This window comes from Drosophila serrata, unplaced genomic scaffold (genome assembly GCF_035046125.1).
Source record: "Drosophila serrata isolate PLE 108 unplaced genomic scaffold, ASM3504612v1 contig_240, whole genome shotgun sequence".
In the NCBI taxonomy this organism is placed as follows: Eukaryota; Metazoa; Arthropoda; class Insecta; order Diptera; family Drosophilidae; genus Drosophila; species Drosophila serrata.
The window spans coordinates 1,540,817-1,566,014 of record NW_028257138.1 but is presented as its reverse complement, the minus strand read 5'-3'; the positions used below and the strand labels follow the sequence as shown (position 1 = coordinate 1,566,014).

Here is a 25,198-nt window from a genome sequence, read left to right as displayed (position 1 = left end):
CCAGCACCTCTCGTTTTCCATTTCATGATGCTCTTGGCCCAATCATTATTTTTATATCACTCGCGTGCGTGTAACAGAAAAGAGAAGAATTTTACCTTACCTTAAATTATTGCCACACAGTCTTCTTCAACAATATTACGGTTTCAGATTTTTCCACATGCATTCCAAATTTCATAGTTTCTTCACTGATTAATTAATAGCCGTACAATCGATTTATTTACCGGATTGCTGGCATTTAAAATTAAATGCAGACGCGCGTTATAACACTTCACTTGTTCACTTCCAAAGATCGTTTGACAAGATAAGACAGCTGCAGAGCAAGGTGAAGGTGGAAACAGGAGCTTAAGCCGTTACATCAGCTCGATGAGCGGGAGAGCGCAAGCTTAGCCTATATAAGGTGGTCTTCTCAGCTCACAACATTTTCAGGGCGCTAGAAAGAAAACAAAACATATTAGATCGAGAGATAAGACCACCTTGCTTAGTTCGACAATAATGAGTAATAAGCGGAAGAGTGATTAGAGCGAAAGAACGCGGGAGTGATTTGAGTGAAAATGCAAAGAGAGCGAGCAAAGTAGCTACTTATGGAGCAACTGCAATGAAAATACACTGAAAACAAGAAAGGAAACTTACTTTGGGAAGCCAAAGTTTATATATCCCCAAATAATAAATCCTAATAAATCTGCATACTCAGATTAAAACATAAAAATTGTCAAATTTTTTACCATTTTTCAAAATTCTTTAAAATGTAATTAGACCCTAAAAAATGTTGAAAAAATTGGCAAAAAATTGTTTTCTTTCCTACATGCCCAGAAAGATTCGCCTGTTCACCCTGATCAAAAATATATATGGCTTATAGGGTCGGAAATGACTCCTTCACTGCGTGGAACGCTTTAGACTGAAATTATAATACCCTGCTAGGGTATACATATTCTCATTCTTTATATGACAATTTATTCTACAAACCAAAGCTTTGAAAACCCATAGCTCAGCCAAAAATGCAATAATTTTGATACGGTAGTCAGCGCTGCGCTAGTTTTTAACGGGTTAATTAATCTGCATACTCAGATTAAAACATAAAAATTGTCAAATTTTGTACCATTTTTCAAAATTCTTTAAAATGTAATTAGACCCTAAAAAATGTTGAAAAAATTGGCAAAAAATGTATTTCTTTCCTACATGCCCAGAAAGATTCGCCTGTTCACCCTGATCAAAAATATGTATGGCTTATAGGGTCGGAAATGACTCCTTCACTGCGCGGAACGCTTTAGACTGAAATTATAATACCCTGCTAGGGTATACATATTCTCATTCTTTATATGACAATTTTTTCTACAAACCAAAACTTTGAAAATTCATACCTAAGCCAAAAATGCTTTAATGTCGATGCGGTAGCCAGTGTTAAGATAGTTTTTAACAGGTTAATAAGTCTGCATACTCAGATTAGAATATTAAAATTTTCAATCTTTATATGACAATTTATTTTACAAACCAAGCTTTGAAAACCCATAGCTCAACCAAAAATGCATTAATTTTGATACGGTATTCAGCGCTGTGCTAGTTTTTAACGGGTTAATTAATCTGCATACTCAGATTAAAACATAAAAATTGTCAAATTTTTGACAATTTTTTTAAATTCTTTAAAATGTAATTAGACCCTAATAAATGTTGAAAAAATTGGCCGAAAATTTATTTCTTTCCTACATGCCCAGAAAGATTCGCCTGTTTACCCTGATCAAGAATATATATGGTTTATGGGGTCGGAAATGTCCCCTTCACTGCGTATGACGCTTCAGACTGAAACTAAAATACAAAATAAAACATAAAATATGTCAAATTTTTGACCATTTTTTAAAATTCTTTAAAATGTAATTAGACCCTAATAAATGTTGAAAAAATTGGCCGAAAATTTATTTCTTTCCTACATGCCCAGAAAGATTCGCCTGTTTACCCTGATCAAGAATATATATGGTTTATGGGGTCGGAAATGTCCCCTTCACTGCGTATGACGCTTCAGACTGAAACTAAAATACCATGCAAGGGTATACAAATTCTCATTTGTTATCATGTATTTATATGACAATTTATCTTACAAGCCAAAACTTTAAAAACCCGTAGCTCAGCCAAAAGTGCATTAATATCGATACGGTAGTCAGTGCTGTGCTAGTTTTGAACAGGTTAATTAATATGCATACTCAGATTAAAACATAAAAATTGTCAAATTTTTGACCATTTTTAAAAATTCTTTAATATGTAATTAGACCTTAAAAAATGTTGAAAAAATTAGCAAAGCATTTTTTTCTTTCTTACATGCCTAGAAGGGTTCGTCTGTTTACCCTAATTAAGAATATATATGGTTTATAGGGTCGGAAATGAATCCGTCAGTGCGTCGGTGGCTTGAGACTAAAATTATAACACCCTGCAAGAGTATAAATATGACTGACAAAGATGTTATTTGAGATTAGTTGCACAGACTATCTTACAGGAGAAATAACAACAACAGGTTGTGCCAGCGGGAAAAGCACAGAGCAAGCGAATGGAAAAGTGGAGAAAAGTCTGAAACCGAAAGTGTAGCATACTTATAAGGGCAATCATCGTGAGTGTATGGTGGCTGCCGAGAGAGTGCGAGAGATAAAGGCAAAGTGAAAAGTGAGTATTGCAGAAAAGTAGCTGCCAACTGAAGCTAGTAAGTTAACTATGTGAAAGTTCATAAATAGTAATTCAGTTTCCCGAAAGTGACTGGAAACTTTATATAAGCTCTGAGGAATTTAAATATAAAAGAAGATGGTTACTTCTAGGTTTGAGAAGTTTCATATTTATAAAAAAAAAAAATAATAAATTTCCTGCTAATAAAATAGCATTGATTATTTTAATGCCTTTTAAAGAAAATTATTTGGATAACTATGCTATTATCTCATTTCTATATTTCTATATTTCTATTTCTATTTCGTTTGTATCTCAGGTTATTGTGCTCACAGAAACCTGGTTAAAGCCGGAGATTCTGAGCTCCGAAGTTTTTCCAGCTGTGTTCACGGTATATCGGCTAGATCGCCCTGTCAGACGCGGGGGTGGAGTTCTAATAGCGGTGGACTCCTCACTCACGTCAGAATTATTAACCTTCGAGGAATGTAACGATGTTGAATTCCTCTGTGTGAAGCTATCTATCAAAGGTAGCTCCATTTTTATTACCTGTTCCTACATACCTCCACTGTCGGAACTTCCTATTTATTGGAATCACCTTTCCGCTATTCAGATGGTTTCCAGTAGACTTTTGGATAGAGACCAGTTGGTAGTTCTAGGAGATTTTAATATCCCTGGTGCTATTTGGTGCTCAAATAATTCCACCAATACTCTCCATACACCTACACAACATGACTTTATTGCTGGCTTGTTTGACATTTCGCTGTCTCAAGTCAACCATGTTCGAAATTCCTTACAGCGCTTGCTCGATCTTTGCTTCGTCTCTGATCCTGCGAGAGTCAGTTTAGCAAGGGTGGCGCCTCTGACGCAGCCCGAAGATCCTTATCATCCAACTTTCGATGTGACTCTTGATATTGGGTGTGACGTACAGAATATTTCTGATCGTCCAGCCAATAAAGTCCTATGTTTTCGCAAAACGGACTTTGAACGGCTGAATAATTTTATAAACGAGTTCAATTGGTCCGATCTATACATGTGCACTGACATGGCAGTTGCCGTGGATATTTTTTACAGCGCCATGAATTCATTTTTTACTGAATGTGTTCCGTTATATTATCCGCCAAGCTCGAATAAACCGCCGTGGTTTACTAAAGAGTTGAGCCGACTTAAAAATAAAAAATCTAGACTGTATGCTAAATTCAAAATCACCGGTTCTCAATCTGCCCTTTCATTTTATTTATCAGCTCGGTCAAACTTTACCGTGCTGAACGCGCAGTGTTATAAAAACTATTTAACTCGTTGTAGGGCCCAGTTCTCACAGGACCCAAAACAGTTTTATAATTTCGTTAACACTAAACGTAAACCTAAAACAAATCCTTCCTCGCTTTCATTTGAAAATACTACCGCAAATAATGATCAGGCAATAGCCGATCTATTTTCGCAGTTTTTTCAAACAACCTATTCTAGCTCTTCGTATCTACACCAGACCTATTCCTACGACATACCCAAATCAAACTTAATTTTCTGTCCCAGCCTAAACGAAAGCTCTCTCCTTTTAGATCTTCATCGTGTCAAGCCAGTTTATTCGCCAGGTCCCGACGGAATTCCTGGCTGTGTGCTCAGGTATTGCGCCGACGCCCTGTGCTATCCCCTTCTGAAATTGTTTACCTTGTCCTTAGAAACCTCCCACTTTCCCATTATTTGGAAGGAATCGTTTATTATTCCTCTCCACAAAAAAGGTAGCAAATTGGATGCCAGCAATTATAGAGGAATCTCTAAGTTGTCGGCCATCCCAAAATTATTTGAAAATATTATCACCCCTCATTTACAGCACCTTTGTAGATCGGTTATTTCTCCATGTCAAGATGGTTTTATTAAGCGAAGATCAACAACAACAAATCTTTTGGAGCTCTCTTCCTATATTATAAAGGGCTTCCATAATAATTGTCAGACAGATGTAATCTATACTGATTTCAGTAAAGCTTTTGACTCTGTTAACCATTCTCTCCTCGTTAGAAAACTCGATTCAATGGGTTTTCCAAGTGATCTTCTTAATTGGATCTCAAGTTATTTGAATGGCAGGACGCAAAAGGTCCTCTTTAAGAATAATTTATCCAATGTTCTAAGGGTTACATCTGGCGTCCCGCAAGGAAGCCATTTGGGACCCTTATTGTTTACATTATTTATAAATGACCTGCCCAAAGTCTTGACTAACTCCAGAGTACTTATGTACGCGGATGACGTCAAGCTTTGCGTGCAATACAATGACGTTGCCTGCCAGTCGGATTTACAAACAGATCTTAATAATTTTCAAACTTGGTGCCGTGTAAACTTATTAAACTTAAATGACTCGAAATGCAAGCTAATGACATTCTCACGTGTCGTTCCTAAGCTTGCTACTTACACGCTGAACTGCTGCTCTTTGGAAAGAATTAATTCTGTTGACGATTTGGGCGTCCGCTTGGACCCAAAACTTGACTTTATTGATCATATTTCGTCTATGGTGAATAGAGCCAGGGGTGTGCTTGGATTTATTAAACGGTGGTCGAAGGAATTCAATGACCCCTATGTTACTAAATCCTTATATACTTCCTTAGTTCGTCCTATCCTAGAATATGGATGCTGCGTTTGGAGCCCTCAGTACGGCGTCCATAGTAAACGCATTGAGTCGGTTCAAAAGAACTTTTTACTTTTCGCTCTACGCGGTTTAAATTGGGATGCAAACCAAAGATTACCTTCCTACTCTAGTAGACTCCTATTAATAAACTTGCCGTCCTTAGCCAATCGTAGAACGATGCTAGGGATAACCTTTATTTTTAACCTTATACATGGTGATGTGGAAAGTGCTGACTTGTTGAGTCAGCTTAATTTCCATGTACCATGTAGAACTACTAGATCCTATATCCCATTAGTGTTGCGCCACTGTAGGACCTCCTTTGAACTGCATGAACCTTTTAGAGTGCTATGTGCAAATTATAATGATTTGTACACACTAATCTCCAATGTAGATACCCTTCCTAAATTAAAATCTTTAATACTAACACACTTAGTAAGCATGCAAGCTAACAATCTGGCAGCACGCCGGTAGTTCAATTTTCCTCGTATTCTGTCCTATATTTTCCATCGCGCCTACTAACACCTAACCCTAACAGGCACGTGCCTGGTGTCATACGGGCCACTTGAATGTACTGAACTTAGTGCATCAACGTCCAAGAAAGAAAGATTCTCGGAAAGCCAAGTTCCTAAGTGCCCAAGTCCCTAAATATTAAGAGAAAAACCCCTTGAATCACCGATGGCATGCAGCATTTCACTTAGTTATGCCCAAAAACCTAATTACAGCTACGGTCATAAGACATTACTTCCCATCCGTGGAGATTTCGATTCGAAGGCAAAGGAGGCTACTTCCAGGACTTGTGTTCTCGACTCTCCCCCGCTAACGACTGCATTATTAACCCAAGTAGAAATTCTCCGGCCAATCTGCAACCCCACAAGCTCATTATCCCCGAGAAAACCAAGGCAAATTATCGACACCGAGAACCGAACTCCTCATCGGGGTGCTCAAACTAACAAAAAATTCAACTTAACTGATACATTTAATTTTATTTATAACGCACGCATGGACAGAGCACAGGAACAACTCTCCGGGTAGTAGTAGTCCTCCGGTCATAAATATTAATGCACTCCACGCCACGCGGCAAAGGATAAGGAGGGATAAGGATAAGGATGTCTTCAGCAGTTTTCGGGATACCTGAAAGCAAACTTATTGGCTTATTAAAGTCTAATGCTACACGGCACGGCGTGTGTTTGTGTTAATGGGGCAAACACAACACCTCCGACTGGATATGAACCATTAAGGACTTCTACACAGCGAATATAGATGTATATGTGTTTTCAGGTCGAAAAATATGTCATAATTCCGCAATATTTAGAAGCAAATTGATTCTTGAAGCTTTCAACGAACCAGTAATATATTTAAAACTATGTTAAAAGTTTTAGCACCCAAAACTTATTGGTTAAAATATTTTCAAAACTTAAAATGAGTATATAAAATACTAATGTTTCTCCCAGTGCACCTCCATACCTACCTAATTGACTCACCTCGCCATTGAAAACGAATTCACCGCTGCATATTAATGCCTGAATTTTGTGGCACTGCTGGCCGCCGTTATTTAATATCAATGCGGATTCCCCAAACCAGAAACAACCTTATAAATATCCCAAGGAAAAGAAACAAGAAAGAAAAGTGAGAGGAAAAACTTTCGGCCTGCAAAGTTAAGCTCATGAAATGGTCAAAACTGTTTAAGCCATGGCCAATATTGGGCATTAAGTAGGCTTTGATGAGAGAGAGCCATACCCATGAATAAGAAAGAAGTCCGGCAAGTTGCTGCCTTTTATGACGTTCCAAAAATCAAGCCAATAAAGTTTCGGGGATGAAACATGAACAAATGCCCCCGCTTTCGTCCCTTGGGGACCGAAAGTTTTCAACTCAATTTTGGCTCTGCCACATTTTTTGTTCGGCATTTTTAAAATATTTATGTTATTACGCTCTATGCTTAAATTTATGAATTTGCCAAAGTATTTAGTCAATAGCTTAGCGCCGACCAACAACAAAAACTTTTCGATGCCGGCTGCATATTTCATGGCGTCTCTCTCCTATCGACGAGAGTGGGTAATATTTATGGGAGTGAGGTCCTGAATTTATGTCGAAAGTTTCAGCCCGCTTAATGTGCAGACAGTTGAACAAAGGCCCGGGCCACATTATGAAATCTTAATGGATGGCCCAAAGGCAGCGAAAAACTATTTAACTTTCCAAAAGAGGAGTATAACCTGGAAGCTAGTCAGTTGAGGTATTATAAGTTTATATAGGGGTTATAGGTTTATATATATATGACAAATTTTCAATAAATCTTCAAAAAGAAACAATTCAATTCAAGACCAGTTGCAAATCCTGCAAGTTCTACATAAATAATGAGAAAACCCATCAATTTAAACTCAATTGTTTTTAAGCTTTACGTCAACAGCTGAAAGCAATTAGCTCAAAGGTAGGGCCGCCATTAACCTTTGCCGCTTACAAAATCACATTAATCAGGGAGATAAATAACTGAATAATTTCATTTATTTACGGAATGTCAATAGCTGCCAATAATATTATTATTGAAGCATGTCAGATGTTGCGACAACAAAATAAAATCAATGCAATTAAGTCCTTAAGCAAGAAAGTTTCAAGCTCTGACAGTGAATTGCGTTCATTTAATCAACGTTTTAATGCTGTCAACAAGGGTACGAATGTTGTTTTGTTTAGTCCTCGGAGGCGTTCTCGTGGCGCTCTGTTGAAATTTAGAGAGCTTCAAGGATCAGAGGAGGCTGGCATCCAGTGAATCCGAGTGCAGCTCTACGAAATGACCATTGTTTTCAAGGCCCCAAACGCCATGGCCCCAAAAACCAACTCGAGCAGCAGCGGCAATTTCCGCTCCAAATGCTCTACTTCGCAGGGGAAATTATTAAAAGCGAAAACGGGCGCGCTATTATTTTTTGACACTGATAAATTTCCAACCGGAGCAGTAGAGTAAAGCAGAGACCTTGTGGCCCTAACCTCCTGCACTCTCCCTCCCCCACCCACTCTCTGAGAATGGCTAACGGGGAAGTAATATAAATCGGTCCCCGAGGATAAATAACTCTGTATTAGTTATGACAGTTCTGCGACTGTGTGTTCTGGAAGCTAACTGCATTCGGTTCTAGCGAGAAAGCGAGTGTGTCTGCGTGTGTTTGTGTACATGTGTGCTCTAGTGGCCTTTGTAATTGCTGGCCATGGCCAGGCATTTCTTTATGGCCAACATAATTATGCAAATTAATATCATGCAAATATGCAGCAGAGAGCCAGCCAGAGAGCCCATGGCAACTCCTCCAACAAACAAAAATTATTCAAATTAAATTGCAACACACACAGAGTTTTGTCAGCTCCATCTGGGTAAATTTGTTGTTTGCCTTCTATTGGATAAGGGCGGTGGTTAAATAATAAGAAGCGTAATGAAATTAATTAATGGATCAAAACGGATATTAGATGCTTGAGCAGTAGAATTGGAAATGGAAATTGAACCAATTATAGTAAACAAGGTAAACAAATAGTGAACAAAGGGGAAATATTTGGTGTTTGCAGAACAACTATTAAAAGCAATTATTTTTTGATGCTTAAAAATATTCAGCAAGCGAAGCATTCACGAATTTTACTCTTGTACTTTTGCTGTACTTTAAATCTAAATAATTTACTAAATATTTATTTGCTCTTCCATTTTCAGATCTGTTACGAAAACCCAAAAAGTCAACCGAAACCAATTTCGCAGTCAGAGTCAGTGGGGGACCACCGATTTCAAGGTACGTAAATAAGTCAGAGTGCACTCAAAATGCGCAGGGCTATAAATAAATATAATAACAAAGAGCCAAGGACCTCAACTAAGCCCGATGCCACAAAAGATGTCAAAGACAAAAAGGGAAAAACGGAGCCGAGTGCTAAACTTTTGGAGCTGACTGTCATTCGAAGGGGACATAGAGGGGACAGACTATTTCTGGTGGCTAAAAAATGCAAAAACTCTGGCCAAGACCCTGTGCGGTGCATTGTTAGCGTGGCGTATATGCCACTCCCACAAATATATAGAAATAAAGGGGGCTTCTGGAGGGTTGGGGGTGAATGTGTTTGAAATGCTTCGAAGCAAATGTCGCGCATTGTTTAACTGGAACTATTCTGTAAGTTATTTCTTTATTTTAAGTCACGAACGCTCTCCATAGTAATATTCTTTTTATATTATTATATTTTTGACCTCTTACACACACCCACCCATACATATACGCACATTTTTCAAGCGCGACTTTTTGCAAATTTTTGAGGGAAAAGAGCAGGAAACCCTTTCTTTGGCGACATGCTTAAGCTCAAGCTTTATGAGGCCACTAAAAATGGGAAGTGGATGCACAGGAAGAGGGGATGTGCAGCAGCAGCAATATATTTTAGAGGGTGTTATGTGTGGGTGCTTTGGAACACTTTAAAAAACTACCCTAAAACTTATATTAATTATTTTTTATTTATATTAATTTGCATTTAATATTTTACATTCATTTTATTTAAATTATGGTTTGAGAAATTTTACAATGTCCATAAGTCAACATCTTGGTACCAAGAGTTTTTCCGAGTGCTTTCGAGGAGGTTCAGGGTATGCGCATTTGCTGGTGTTAAGTCAGCTAAAAGCCTTTGGTCCACACAACCACTTGAATTTTCGGCTCCAGCGTAACTTTTTGGAAAAACGGTTGCAAGCTGAATTACTGGAGATAGAGAAGCGGGGAGTTCGGGAAGTCCTCGGGTATTTTTGGCTTCACAAAGCCAGATGACTATTCGTGGGGAGGGGTATGCGTTTTCGGGATGGCTTTCCTTGGCTTGGGGGTCAGTGAGCTCGGAAAAGTTTTATGCGAGCGCCAAAAGTGCAGTCAACGCACTTAAGGGGAACAAAGTCTAAAAATATGAGTTGCGAATGGGATTGCTAAATGTGCAGAAACTGGACCACGGGAGCTGGGAAGCAGAGGGGTTTCGCCGGCCGAAAACTGCGAAAGTTTTCGTTTAAATAAATGTGGCAGCTTAGCCAGACGGCTAGATGGCTGCGGCAATAATTCCGTAATGAGGCGAAATGTGGCGAGAGCTTCGTTAAAATTGATTAGAGGCGGCTTCCAAATGGAAATAGTCCTTGAAAGTGTGACGTCAAAGTTTAACAATTGATATTGACTGAAAAAGTAGCAGAGGGTTTCTCAAGCCACAAAAATTACATATCTAAATAAAAATGCTAAGATTAAAGGTACTATTTAATTACAGTATCCGCAATACAATATCTCTAAAACATATCAATTTCAATAAGCTAATATTTAGTTATTCAATATTTATCTATTACAAATGCACATATATATTTTATTTGTTATAAAAATAACCATAAAATGAAAAGTGGTATAAGTACTTTAAAATTTAAAGTGACAAGCTTTAAACAGTAAAAAAGAAATTTAAGGACATACGGCAAACATTTGTAACTAAATTCACGTTTTACATAACATTGTTGCAAATATTTGGTTAACTTTGCAGCCTATGAGCCATTCATTTATTTGTTTAACACACTTTTACCACTATTTCCTTCTCACCTCCACCGATTTCCATCTCTGTCTCTGTTTCCAAGTACTTTTTGTTGCTGGTTTCTCTGGTGAAATGATTTATTGCGTAAATTTCATTAATTTGCTGCGCTGTCATAAAAGCGAAGCAGCAAAAACAAAAAAAGAAGTGGAATAAAATAAATTTGATTTGGTTCTGTATAAGCTCTGTATGTGAGTGTGTGTGTTCGAGTGGCAGTGTACGTGTGCGTGTTAAACAAATTTTTATGGGCCACCTATGGGGGGCAGCATACACTCCAGATGGTATTTATGGCCGCGCCGCCAGAGAACTCATTATACGATCCCTCTCTCGAATTTTAAAATCTTGTACTTTTTAACGCTCCCTTATTTTGTATTTTTATTTTATTTTAGCAATGTCAGGAACACATGTTAGGGCTTGGGTTTTTGTGTTAACGCTACGTGTCAAAAATTAAAAATAACACCCACTCGTCCTTTCTAGGCCAAGTTTATCAAGTTATATCCTGCTGTTGTCCCTGACTCCTCATGCATATAAATCCGTCCCTAATAGATCGTGTCTAATTTATGAGTAACGCGAGCATTACAACAACTTATTACATCGCAGAACACATAGACACATGCGTGATTACGTGGGTGCTGTGGAGCCCTTTCAGGAAGATGTTTTATTTTCCAATAAACCAGTGTCATTAGCTAAGGAAATATATTACATTTCATAAAAAATTCACTTATTATCTCTTAATAAGAATATATTTCAACCACTTGCCTGCACTGTTTTTCAAAGACATCTCGAAGCGTGTTGAAATTGTACTACATGCTAACTATATTACTATTACTAGTTAAAGTTCTGAATACATATTCTCACTGTGTTAAAAAGCAGAAATTGACAGTTTTAGACACTAAGAGGGTATTTGAACGCCGGTTTGATAACGTAAGCGACAATCCCGTGATGCTTTCTTTTTCGGTACACTTCTAATTTTCGTCTTGCGTGTGCTCTTGGCCAAAAACTCTTAGCCCGGGTGGAGAATTTCCCATTAAGTTTGCAGCTGCTTTACTCATAATTCATGCCCGGCACACACACAAACACACACACACACACAATCCCCACTGGCACCCACACACATATGCACACAGAGACAGTCACAGATTGGGGCATGTTAATTTGTAGGCCAGTGCAAGCGGATGTCCTTTTTGAGGTCTTTAAACGCAAATGAAAGGCAGGACGAGCTTTTACTGCCTGCCAAGAGAGCCCATGTATCACTTGTGTAGCTCTTCGTGTCTCATACCCTCGCACTCTATTAGTGCGTGTGTGTTGCTCTAAATTAGATTTTCATTTGTGTTTGGAGGCGAAGTTCTCTCTTACAGCCTTTCTCCTTTGCTAGTTTTATCAGCCAAAAGGACTATCGCACTTTTACGACCGGCACATAAAACCCTTTACCGGAAGGGCGGCCTGAAATCAATGCTGAAATTAATTAATCCAGTCAAGTTGAAGCCGTCATAAGCCGTCAACCAAAACCGAGCGATAAATGTGTTGCATATGTGGAATGAGATCATTCGGAGACCAAATAAGGATACATGTGTATAAAATTTAGCTTTATATGTTGAAAATTTCGAAATTTCTATAATTGTAAGATTTATTACGCTTGAGACAAGTGCGTTTACTAATAAACTTTCGCTTATGGCTTGCAATAAAAATAAGAAATATTCCCACAGCTTCGCTGACAACTATCTGGAACGTTCAACAGTTTCGGGAGCCGTCAAACAATGTGCAAACAATTAACTCATTGCAGGCGCTCATTAAGTGCCACAAGTTGATTAAAGCCTTCGAAACTTTGTTAAAAAAGAATGTTTGAGAAGGTCCCGCTCTCCTGCTCCACTCCCTTAATTTCGTTTCCCCTAATTCCCCACCGACGAACAAAAAAAACACAAACACAATTTGCTCCCTGGCGGGAGAGAGACTTGTGACAAGTGAAGTGGCACTCGAAATATGCCCAAGATAAAAATGTTTGTTCGGTGTTTGGTTGTTTCACTTCTTCTTGTCAACGCAAACTTGGCAATCGCAAACTTTTTTTAAATACTTAAGAAGCGATAAATATTGCAAATATATGTATACAAAAATATACATACATACATATAGGCACACGCACACACGAAGGGTGGCACTCATTTGACTCTTGAAAGTCGACTCAAGTTGCCTATGTTTCGCTTATGCTCGTAACCCACATTTTAAACAGATGTGGTGATTCAAATAGAGCACTATTTCAATAAATAAAATTCTTTGTTTTCCACTTGTTTCTAAAAATATGCCATAATTATGTGATATATACAAATATTAAGTCTTATTTGTCATTTTATGGGACAAAATATTTTTTTTATTAACTGTAGCAAATACATAATATATAATAAAACGCATATTTTCTATTATTTCGACCGCAGCTGTACGTCCTATAACCAGAATTAATGAAATTCTCACCAGACTCTCTCCTTCGTTCGCAGCCAAAAAGCACTTGTTGGTGCTATTCGGCTGTTCTCATTATCTTTTAACGTTATTATTACATAGCATACTTTTTGGGGAGCTTAGCTGCCATGCCATTCCCATTATTTTCTCCGTTCCGAAACAAATTCCGCCTGTTCGCTTGATTATTATATTTGTTTTTGGCTTTGTTTTCGTTTCACCCTGGCTTTTGCTTATTAAAAAGTTGCGATCGATTATGCGAAAAGTTTGACATCCAAATATAAGGAACAAGGAAGGGAAGGGCAGGCTTCCTCAAAAAATATGACTAAAGAAATACGGTTGCTAGGCAAAAAGATGAAAAATAAAATATAAACTTCAATCAGCTGCGCGAGGTCCAGAAAAAGTAAAACTTTTTCAACACGCGCCGCAAAAATCAATAGACCAAAATGCAGCTGCTAATTGGTAAATAGGTGTCTGCGGTAATTTGGCAAAAGGTGGTCCCATTACCTGATGTTAAAAAGATTGTTTCAAAAGCTTTTTAATTATTTAAGGCGATTCACTAACGTAGATTAAAGAATAATTCTTAGTTGTTCTATATTCATTACAAAAGAGTTCCTGCACTCAGTATTACTCATAAAACCCAAATAGAATTTTGATTGATGTCGAACTAGAATTCCCCAAACTCTTCAGTTGGCTCGGTGCTTGAGAAAAATGTTAACGTAAATAACTAAATAAAGCCCATTCCATAATTTATTTGCACATATTTACAAGGCTTCACTCTCTTGTGTCCTGGCAAACAATGAAATCAATTTAGAATAGACTTTTTAGCAAGCACACACATATCGCCTAAGCCTAATCTCATCTCTGGCTCTCTGCTCTTCTTGCAGTTATTATAGACAAACAACCGGCGTCGACTAAGCCAAGTCTATTAACAGAGCAAACAAAGGCAAGCCGCCATAGAAAGCCACTGCGGAGGAGTCGTCAGAATCACCAGAAAGTATCCAGAATCCAGAATCCAGAATCGAGTAAAAGGAAAATCCAACAGAACTCAGCGAAAAGGCGAAAGAATGTGAGCCAAAAGCCGGCAATGAGAAGGCCAAAACGACAAGAAGGGGCGCGAACGCCGCAATTGAAACAGTTAGCTGGCAAATCGGATTGCGAATCAGCTGCATATTGACACAAGGAAATCGTTAGAGCCGGCTTAGCCCAGCAAAGAGGCCAAATTTAAAATTAAAAATATATATATAGAGCAGGCAGCAGCGCGACGGAATCGGAATCAAAGTGATATGCTAATGCCAAGGAGAAGTCAGCGAGTGTGGCATGAATATTTCATGAGCAGCGAGCAGTGAGCACCCCGAGCTAACCCCCCTCTCGATGACAATAAGCCGGCTCCGGGAATAGCAAACAGTGAGAAAGAGTGAAACCGGGCAACACGATGACGGAGCTAAGACGGGCTAATGGCCTCCCCAAGCAGCACTCGCTTAGAGGCGATCGCCAGGTGCATCCCCTGCTGCACTCGCTGGCGGATCACGGCTGCAACCTGAGCAGCGGCGGCAACAGTGCGGCCAGCACCACCAGCAGCAGCACGGCCACAGCGACCACTGCTCTCGGCGGAGGTGGAGGAGGAGCTGGTTCCGGTGGAGGATGTGGCCAGGGAGCTGCGGTCACCGCCCAGCGCAGCGTGGAGTTTGACGAGCACATCTTTTACGTCTCGCCATCCAAGCGAAAAGGAGCCACAACAGGTAGATTTTACACCAAGAATGCAAGAATTCACTGCTTCTGAACTACTATAGAGATAGTTTAATGATTATTATTTTCTGCCTTTTCCAAAGGTTCCTCCGGTAATGTGGTCACCTTTTCTAATTTCGTGAGCGAGCAGCGCCTGACGCCGTCGTCGTCGAACCGCGGTTCCCTCAAGCGGAGCAAGGGTCGCTCCAATCAATCCTTGTGCAGCTGCGACGCCGGGGATGAGGCCCAGCTGGATCTGCAACCGAATGCGGCCAGACCCTTGTACGAGTACAGTCTGGAACGCAAGCGTAAGACGCACACCTACAGCTGCGAGCAGAACGCACAGATACTCATGAGACTGGAGCGCGAGCGTAATCGTAAATTATCGCTGACTGGCATGGAAACGGGATTGGGAATCGGATTGGGAGTAGGATCGGGATCTGGAGTGGGATTTGGAGGCGGGGGCGGAGACCCCAGCCAGGTGAGTGAAATCCCCGCACCACTTTGTGTAATTGTAATTGTAATCATGAGCACCCAGCGACGGCACGTGCCTCCTCAATGATTTTCCTCCTGATTTTCCACCTGTACTTCAGCCTCTGCCGAGTTTCGAGCTCCTGCAACAGGCAAATGCGATAAGCAAACGGAGCATGGCACGTACCATGGTGTAGGGTGTAGGTTCAGGGAGTAGAACACCGACACCATCTATTGCCACATCCCCCAAGCTGCTACTCCTAGGACCAAGAGGAGTTGAAGTTCACTGAGCATTACCTCGAGTACCACACACAAACCTTCGAAATTTGATTGTAATGGCAAATGGTGTGCATGGGGACTCATGCGAAATCAATAAAATTATTAAAAATGATGCCAAGAATGACAGAGAAAATAAACTTAGTAGAATATACTTCCTCCTTAATATACTACCCGTCAATATACTTTATTATTACTTACTTAAAATTAAGAATAATGAAGATTTAATATCGTCAGGAACTGACATTTTTAGTATACTTCCACAGTTTCTATAGTAACAACATGAAAACAATCGCAACCAAGTAGGTCAAGGCTCATGTCTCTCCGAATTGTCAGAATAGTTTGAATAACCCGCCCACAAAGTTATCAGTTTACTTCCAACATTCACACTAGAAACACTAGTTTCGATCATTTCGATAACCCCTCCGTGACATTCCCTACTGTTTTTGATAAATAAATAATTATTTACAGTGAAATTGTGAGAGAAAAACTGTTGCGACGAAATAGATCGTGTTCAAAATTTGCTAACACTAACACTGTGACAACGGTCACACTAACAACGAACGTCGATCTTAACAATTTTAGTACATTAATTGGCAATCGGTCACCATGAGCATTCGAATGTTTGGTAGTCAAATGTCCTCGGGCAGCGCTATGCCTTCGGTGGTCTCGCTGAACAGCAAGACGAAGCGACCGAAGAAGCAAAAGCTGCCGACCTTTGACCTCTCGCTGGAACAGAAGTTGGACATTAAGAAGGCTTTCGATTTATTTGATACCCAGTGCTCAGGATTTATCGAAACCAAAGAGCTGCGCGTGGCCATTCGCGCTTTGGGATTTGAGCCGAAAAAGGAGGATATCAAGCGCATGATGGATGAGATCGACAAAGATAAGACTGGAAGGATTGCCTTTAATGATTTCTTGTATCTTATGCGCCAGAAAATGTCCGAAAAGGACTCGAAGCAGGACATGATGAAGGCGTTCTCCTTTTTCGATGACGATCACACCGGAAGGATATCGTTGCGCAACCTGAAGCGTGTCGCCAAGGAACTGGGCGAAAATCTCACAGACGAAGAGCTGCAGGAAATGATCGACGAGGCCGATACCGATGGCGATGGCGAAGTCAGCAAGGAGGAGTTCTTCAATCTCGTTAAGACAACCAACTTGATCTAGGACGCTTATTATTCATTCTTTTTTCTTTTCTTTTTTTTGTCTATCCTTTTATGTCTGGGAAACGAAGTTCTTTCCTGACACAGCCACTTTATACCAACACTAACAGTACAACACCTAGATGAAGTTTGGATATGCTTCGGTTCATTAAAGCAAGGCAATGTAAATGCAATTTTTGTCCCTTTCAATTAATCCTGGATTTGTCATCACAGGTTGTCCTTCAATTACAATAATGACAGCCCCTCTAGAAGTAAAATTCTGCGCACTCCTGTTCTGTACTCAATTTTTATAACCATAAATATGTATGGTGTCAAAAAAAAAAACAGTCTTAACTTATGGAAAAGAGTAAACTTTGGTGACCTCTTTTCTAACCCTTTTAATATTTTAAGTACAAATTTTCTATAAATTACTTAATACTTTAAATAAAAGTCTGTCAAATAATATTAATTTAAAGGGGCATTCCCTAGTCTGATTATTTTCTTTGGTCAACTTTTTGCAGCACTCTGGAAAGGGGCCGCTGTCATGCACAACAAATCTCTTTGACACATTTGATGTATGTCCTTCCATGGGCCTGTGCTCCACTTTTGGTTTTCAGTTTCCAGTTTTGTAGTTTTCAGTTTGGCTCTCCGTTCAGTTTGTTGCAGCAAATTGTGGCTGCAATTTGGCGGCATGCGTGGGTGCGTTTCCAACTGCCGGAAGGATTTTCCCTGTGCTTTTGGGACTATCTGTCCCTTTATTCACTCTTCAGTGTATCTCCGTTTCAGTGCTCAAACGGCAAACATAATTTAGTAGCGGCATCGTTTTTAGCGGCGTTATTTACGCTATGCGTTACATTTAGCTCCATTTAGTTGTTTAGTCGCTCCTCTGAACTTTAAATTTATCGACTTCCTTCTAGTCGGGATTGATAGATGGATGCACTGATATATGTTATGGTTGACTGGCTGAGCGAAGTGACCAGAAATTTCTTGTGACAATGAAAAGTTCCACTGGCCAATCGTCACTTATTAATTGCAACCGAAAGTCAATTCTGACAAATTTTATATATGTTTATTCAAGCTATTTTGTTGAACGCCGTTCAGAGATAATAGTTTACTAGAAAAAAATACGCAAAGCTATGTGTGTATTTTGTATCAAGTATTTGTGATCTGGTCAGTGCACACTTGAAGCATAAAACAAATAATTAGCACACCTAAATATCATTACACTCCGAAATTAATAAATGTGTAATATAGTATGGAAAGTAGCCATACATCTTTCCCTATGCCATACCGAATTCCTCACACGCTGTTTTTATGGCCAAACTTGCCACGTTACAGCCCTAATAATTGGGAACTTTCCTTTTTATTTTTTGGACAACTTTCTTTTAAAGCTAACAAACAAAAGCCGAAATGGCCCTTGATAAAGTCGTAAAGTTAAAAGCTCTGATGGATAATTACAAATTGGCAGGAAGGAGAGTTTTTCCTGGACTGCTGCAGAAAACTAAAACAAACTTGAGTATTTATAAAAGTTTTTTGCTTATTGCTTTTCCCCAAATCGATTAAAGGCGATTGTTTTTCTCTTTTTGGGCAGGAGATGGGAAAGAGAAAAGTTCCCAGTAAAATATAACCAACACTCAATTTTACGAACATTTAACTAAATACCCGGGCAGCATTGGGAAAAACCGAGACAGAGAAACGGAGACAGAGCAAGAGGGAGAAACGTTCGTAAAAGTTTTTTTTTCGCAAACTACAAAACTGCCATAACTCAACATTACGCCCGACACACCAGAAACTCTCCAGAAAACCCTTTTCCCTTCGCTTTTCCATGACGAAAATGCTGTAAGTGTAGCAGAAAGTTGCAGGCAGGGCAGAGAAGGGTATAGTTACATAAATTATAGTAAAAAATTGCACAAAATTGCAGCAAAGTAGACGAAAAATTATTATAAAATGTGCATTATGAAATTTAAAACGAGACAAAGACGCAAAGCATAATTCAAAAGAGCACACGACGGGGATGAGGCGAATGCGAAAAATTTCCATTCGAAAAAAAACAGCGCGATGAAGAAACTAAAGCGATATATCAAGCAATTTAATGCTCAAAAACGCAACGAGATGCGGTTCCCCGCGGGTCCCCGAACCCCTTCAGTTTTCCGCCATTTCTTTGCTATTCGCTGAACCCTCTTTCCCCCGCCATAAACATGTCGTAAAATTTGCGACATAAACGCCAACTAAGCATATACTGTTGCATGCAATTTTGCAGCAATTTATTCCTTAAATGAAATACGTAAGTTTTTGAAGGGGCAAAGGATAGCAGAAGAAAGTAGGACAAGGATTAATTAGAGACTGATTCGCAGTCAAAGCAGCTGCACTAGACTTTTATAGTAAGCACGGTTCAAAAAAAGGTAATGTTCTGAAAAGCGATGAGGAAGAAGAAGAACTTCAAAGGAACATGTTAATCATCAAACATATTTCTTCCGGGATTATGAAAGCTTGAATGCTCTTGCATTACATTATGTGGTTTGAATAATATTGTCTTTTTTATGAGAAACCTCTTTCAAATTTAACAAAAAAAAAGATTTAGGCACTCTTTTCAAACCAAGAGATTTACATGAGTGTTCTTCACTTATTTATAGTTGCAAAAACAATTTCCCCCAATTTCAATTAAAATTTCACAATTTAAACTTCGATCTCGTTTGAAATGAGGAAACCCGTAAGGTGTTCATCCCATACAAAGTACCGCATGACAAAAAAAAATTCAAAGAGAAGAAAAATTGTAAAAAGAAAAGCGTTCACAAATTGGCCAGTCTTAAAATATTCAGCACACGCCGGCCACTAAATATTTGCATAAATTATTTGAGGACGAGAGGACAGGAGGTGGGCCCAAAAGAATAAATAAATTACCAAATGAAAATATGAAAATTTCAATTTCCACTTAAGCAGTGGGCAGGATGCGACGAGGGACACGACACGGCCATTGAAAAGGACAAGACAAAGTAAATAAAATATAATCAGCAAGGAGACACACAGACAACAACAGCACACTTTTCTTTTTTTTGAATCTAAGCATAAAGCAATCAAAATTCAAAGGAAATTTTTATTAATAGCAATGCGTTTCGATTCGCCCCCAGACGCATAAAAATAATAATTCCACCAAGGACGAAAAAATACACAAAACAAAAAGAAATAAAAAGGAAAAAATGTAAGATGGAGAAAGCAAATCAATGCAAATGTATTTCCCGTAACTGAAATTCAATTTCAAGTCCCAAAGCATCTCTCCTGTCGATGATTATGATGATGACACGAACGATGATGATGCTGACCGAAGCAAATTCAATTAGGGCACTTGGCATGGCCACGGCTCTCTGGGAAAAGTGTCGGAAAATTGTGCGAGGGAGCTGTGCGGGATAAACCTTTTTCCTGCCCTTTTTTTTGCGCTCCCTTCATGTGAACCTGTGCGTGAGTGTGGGAATTCCTTAGTCTGCTTCGGTGTCTATGGCATAATTAAATTTTATGTAGCCAAGAGGCATCGTCCTGCGTTTCCTAAAGAGGAATGTCTTCACTCCATCAGCCATGCCTGATAATTCTAAATCTCTCTCTTTCTCTCTGTCATCTTCCAGCATCTTGCTAATTTTTTTCGGCAAAAAAGTGCATTGCATATTTTTCCTCTTGATTCTCACCATATTAAAAAGGCCAGTTTTTATTACCCCTTTTTTCTTAGGGAGAACTTAATCTACTTGAATAAAATGGGAAAGGAAAATTGTGATGATTAGTACTTCAGGATGCATAATATTCATAGGACAATTTTAAGACAAGAATGAAAATGTTTTCAATTTGTACTCTTAACAAGAACTTTGTTGAAATATAAAACTGATGCATGACAAATTAATTGTAGCTTTTAGTGTATTTAAAGAAAAACCATTTGGATAGAAGAAATAGAATTTAACCCAACCGTAGCCTCATATCCGCCGGAAGTTGCTCATGTCCACATATTGATTTAATGCGAATTTCCCCTCTGTTTGCATGACATCCAACTGTATTCACATCCTGCCCTCTTTCTTTTCTTTTTTCGGTGCCGCAGAGTGACACGCCCAGTTTGTCGGATGTAGATGTCATACCGCCTGTGCCGCCACCGCCGTCGATTTCGATGAAGCGCAATGGCAGCATGCGGAGCCTGCGATTGCTGCAACATCTGCAGCAGCTGCAGCAGCACAGCAACGACAGCAGCAGCAGCAGTGGCAACAACAACAATCACTTGTCCCAGCTGTGCAGCAGCGATCTCCTGCAGGAGTGCACCAAATCGGCGCTGGACGAATGCACCGCCACGCTGCTCAAGTGCACCACCACGACCAGTAACCACAGCGGCAGTAGCTTTGGCAACAACAATCAGTCGGCCGCCAAGCCAGATCTCTGCCAGCCGCCGGGACATGCCCACAATCACAGGCACAAGCTGCCGCAGACGATGCCTCCTCAGAACCCACATCAGAACCTACAGAGCCTACAGAACCCGCCGCCACAGCAGCCACCGCCCCCCTTTGCCGCTCACGAAGAGGACGAGATCTTTTCACCACATTCGAAGAAATCGGATCCCAGTCTGTGCTTTTTGTCGTCGTCGAAATACAATACCATTGGGCCTAGCAGCGACTATGCCAGACACTTGGCGCACTATAGTCGCTACCTGCAGAAGCAGCATCATCAGCAGCAGATGGCACACTTCCAGCAGCAGCGATGTCGATGCTTCTCCCAGTCCCTGCTCAGTTTTCCCCAACAGCAGCAGCAGCAGCAGCAGCAAGAGAATCCTCACCAGAACTCGCAACAGCAACACCCCAATCCACAGCAACAGCCGGCAATATTTCACACCAGCAGCATGGACTGGACGCTGCCAGTTAATAGTCGCAGCTTTAACAACCTGGTCAACATCGATGGGGGTGGCGGAGGAGTAGTACCTGGGAGCGGCTCTTGCCGCGTTCCCTACCAAAAAATGTCAACCAATGCATCGGGGTTGGCCGCATCCTCCACATTCACACTCTCCTCCTTCGACAGTGACATGGGGCATGGCCTCAAAGAGCGCGAATCGCAGACCTCACTGCATCATCTGCACTCGCATCCACACGCGCATCAGCATCAGCATCCTCATCATTATCACGCGGGCGGAATGGGAGGAGTTGGTCCGGGCCCCAGTTCGGGCTCGGTTACGCCGCAAAAGCATCACCAGCTCAACTCGAGCGTCACGAGCATCATGCCCTGGAAGCACCGCCAGTGTCCCAGCAGGGGATCCTCCAGCTCCGGCACAAACTCGTTCCGTAAGTATCGGGAGGGATTTTCTTTCAGGACTTACAAACATGTTTTTTTTTTTAAAACAACAGGCTTAAAAAAGTCTTATAAATGAGTCATCTAGACAATCTAAATTCATTACATTTTATAGGACAAGTATCTTTACAAATCTCTAGCTGTCTGATTCGTTGAAACTAGTAATCGTTTTTAAATACGGCAAATCCCGCTACTGTTTTTTGGCTTTTCAGTGACTCCCCCCGAACTCATTTAAGATGGAATTTTATGACGTTTTGCATTCAGTATGCAATGGTATTTGGGTATTTGCCTGGATCTGGCCTGCTCCCAGACATTGTACATGACATTGCACTTAATATTCCGCCGCCCGTTGGCCGTCCTTCGGGGAACATTGCCATTTAGTCGTTAGCCGTTTGATTGCGCTTCATGTAACATGGCTGCTAAATGTTAAACGTTGCCAATGCCCCCGTGACTTTGGTCTCATCATCATCAGCAGAAACAGCATCCACCAATCCACCAACCTTGTCATCCTCATCACCATACTCATTCTGGTCGTGGTCCTATCCCTAGTCCTGGTCCTGGTCCTGGTCCTGCCATCATCATCATCAGTCTCGGGCTGCTCATTCCCATCCTCGTCATGTCTCCTGGCAACTGCAATTCGTTAGCAGTCAAAAACTGCGTAACTGCGGACGATGTCCTGTGTCTCCCCTCCCTTAAATTTATGCAAATCGCTGACTGCGGTTGCAGCCAACTGAACCCCCTTTTTTACACAAAAAAAAAAAAAAAAAAAAAAAAAGGAGTGGTAGTTTTCCAAAAACAGCAATTAACTTGTATTATTTTAGCAATTTATTTCAATTTTCAAAAGACCTTCTATTTAATTATTATATTTCCAAATTTTTCTTGTAATATCTTCACATTAATGTATATTTCGTAATCCGTTTTGTCGCAGTGCTCGCACACATTTCTAGTTGCCGTAACACCGCACACCTATTTATACTCATCCGCTCTGAGCAGAGTTTCCTCGTTAGGTTGCACATTGCCTTTCATTTCATTTTCCAGTTGCTTATCGGTAATTCACTTTTGGAATCGCCCAAGTGCCAGCCACTGTAATCAAATGGATACATTGCAGCCATCGCTCATGCTGGTGCCTGAATCCAATCCCCGTCCCTTCCTGCCTCAAGTCCATGCCCAGGGCTAGTTTTTCGCCTCACTTGGCTTATTTGCTTAGCTTCGGCTTCAAGTTCCCAACTCCATTTGAATCTATTTTACTTGCATAATCAAAATTTGGACTACAATTAGAAATAAGCAGCTCGTCATTGATAGCTCGCATAATCGAAATCGAATAATGAGATTGGCATTTTCGTCGATTTGCTGTGCTTCAGACTTGTGTGGTCTTGATTTTCACCCCGGGAGAAGTAAGAAGCTTATATCTGTGAGTATTATGGAAAATCTTTGAGCTTCACATAATGTGAGTTAAGTGTGGATTTGTGGTTACAACTGCATTTCCTTAATAATCAGACAACAGAATAGTAAACATGTTTCGTAATTTGTAAGTTAATTATAATCAAAAAGTTGCTAAATGGTAGTTGTGGCTTAAAAAATAACGAATGAAATATATAGAAAAATCCATTGATAATTATAAACACATTCCTTTTTTTTAGCTCTAAATTCTATTGGCTAAGCAATTAAATATATCGTATTTACGACACACATAGTGTAGCAAATAACTTTCCCAGTTTCCTGTACTTCAAATAAGTAAAGTTCCTAATCAAACTATTCAAGGAAAGAGAACGTTGCTTGAATTAGAAGTCCGAAATCCTCGCTCTGAGCTAATTTCAGCACATTTCCAACAAGTTGTTCTGCTTGATCGAACTCAATTTACTTCGAAAGGGGGGAGAAGAAAAACCAACTCCAAGATGGTTTTTCTTTCCCCTTTTTTCGTAGACCGAAAAGCCAGTGCAGCAATTCAATTTTAAACGTTTAACTAACCATATTTCCTTATTATCGTTTTCTTTTCTGTGCTTCCTTGATGCGAACCCGTTGCCGCAACTTGATATTGATGTCGATGATGCTGCCACTGATGCTTTTTCTGATTTTCTCGATGCTTCTACTCATGCTGCGGCGTTGTTGCTGGTGCTGTAATCAATGCCACTGTCACGGCAATTTGCACACACACAAAATGCAACACAACATCGAACAATGAACAATGGAACCACTGCGACTATGACGCCCAATGCTGGCGCTCCTGCTCCTACTCCTGTCCCTGATGATGATGATGATGATGATGATGTTGATGACAACGATGCTGCAAACGACTTGGCATTGAACTGCCAATAACAACGGCAACAACAATAACCGATGTGGAACCCCTGGTCATCATGAATGCTGATGACGCTGCTCTCCTCCTGCAGGATTCGATGCTGCCAAGCACTGGCTGGCTGTGAGCTCCATCCTCCTGATAATTGGCGCTGCCAGTGTGGCCGTGCCACTGGCGCTACGTGTGGCAGCAAGTGAGTATCGCTTCGAATCGAATGGGGGAGAGAAAGACCTAGCAGACCCGGACCGAACTGAACAGAAGCTCAGCATTCCACAGACTCTGTCCTGGTGGAGACACAGACACTCCATGGACAATAATTCAATTACCATAACGCATACGACACGTGGGCCAGTCCAAGGGATCCCTGGGACCCAGTGTCGGATGCGGAATGCGTGCCAGAGTGACGATGTATTTAACTTGGTTAGCAACTGTTGATAAAGCACTGGGCCAAATAACTCGGGAAAGAAAGGAATTTCAATAAAAGGCCTTTATAAAAAACATAAAAAAGATGTGTAAATAGAAGTTATAAGTTTTTTCTCATGACTTCTCATGACATAACCCCCTTTGCAGGTGCCCCATTCGAGGAGAGACTGCGCGTGGCTGTTCAGCTGCTGGATCAAGTGCCCTTAATCGATGGGCATAACGATTTACCTTGGAATATCCGCAAGTTCCTGCACAACAAACTCAACGACTTCAAGTGAGCATGACCATCCATCGCACATGGAAATGCAA

The 25,198-nt window shown here is 40.3% G+C and overlaps 3 protein-coding genes across 12 annotated transcripts in view; 2 read left to right on the top strand and 1 right to left on the bottom strand.

Moving 5' to 3' along the window:
- The window catches only part of Fas3 (fasciclin 3), a 292,347-nt gene that overhangs the window by 210,129 nt on the left and 57,020 nt on the right, over positions 1-25,198 (bottom strand). For all 5 annotated transcript variants that reach the window (XM_086830399.1, XM_086830395.1, XM_086830396.1 and 2 more), the window contains exon 3: positions 101-430. The gene's annotated coding sequence lies outside the window, so the exon portion shown is untranslated. The remainder of the gene's footprint in view (positions 1-100; positions 431-25,198) is intronic.
- The window catches only part of LOC110178111 (uncharacterized), a 140,364-nt gene that overhangs the window by 67,813 nt on the left and 47,353 nt on the right, over positions 1-25,198 (top strand). For 4 of the 6 annotated variants that reach the window (XR_015271102.1, XR_015271101.1, XM_020945125.2 and 1 more), the window contains exons 4-9: positions 8,934-9,009; positions 14,131-14,985; positions 15,076-15,452; positions 20,942-22,163; positions 24,561-24,659; positions 25,037-25,163. Coding sequence is in view for 4 of the 6 variants with exons in the window: in XM_020945125.2 (XP_020800784.2) it covers positions 14,679-14,985; positions 15,076-15,452; positions 20,942-22,163; positions 24,561-24,659; positions 25,037-25,163 (2,132 nt within the window). In the remaining 2 variants the exon portion in view is untranslated. Of the gene's footprint in view, positions 1-8,933; positions 9,010-13,385; positions 13,738-14,130; positions 14,986-15,075; positions 15,453-20,941; positions 22,164-24,560; positions 24,660-25,036; positions 25,164-25,198 lie in introns of those variants that run through there. The other 2 variants (XM_086830388.1, XM_086830387.1) reach the window with 2 other exon arrangements.
- On the top strand, positions 16,021-17,332 carry LOC110178108 (uncharacterized). The gene is made up of 2 exons (XM_020945123.2): positions 16,021-17,047; positions 17,098-17,332. The coding sequence occupies exon 1, from the start codon at positions 16,328-16,330 to the stop codon at positions 16,886-16,888; it is 561 nt and encodes a 186-aa protein (XP_020800782.1). The 5' UTR covers positions 16,021-16,327; the 3' UTR covers positions 16,889-17,047; positions 17,098-17,332.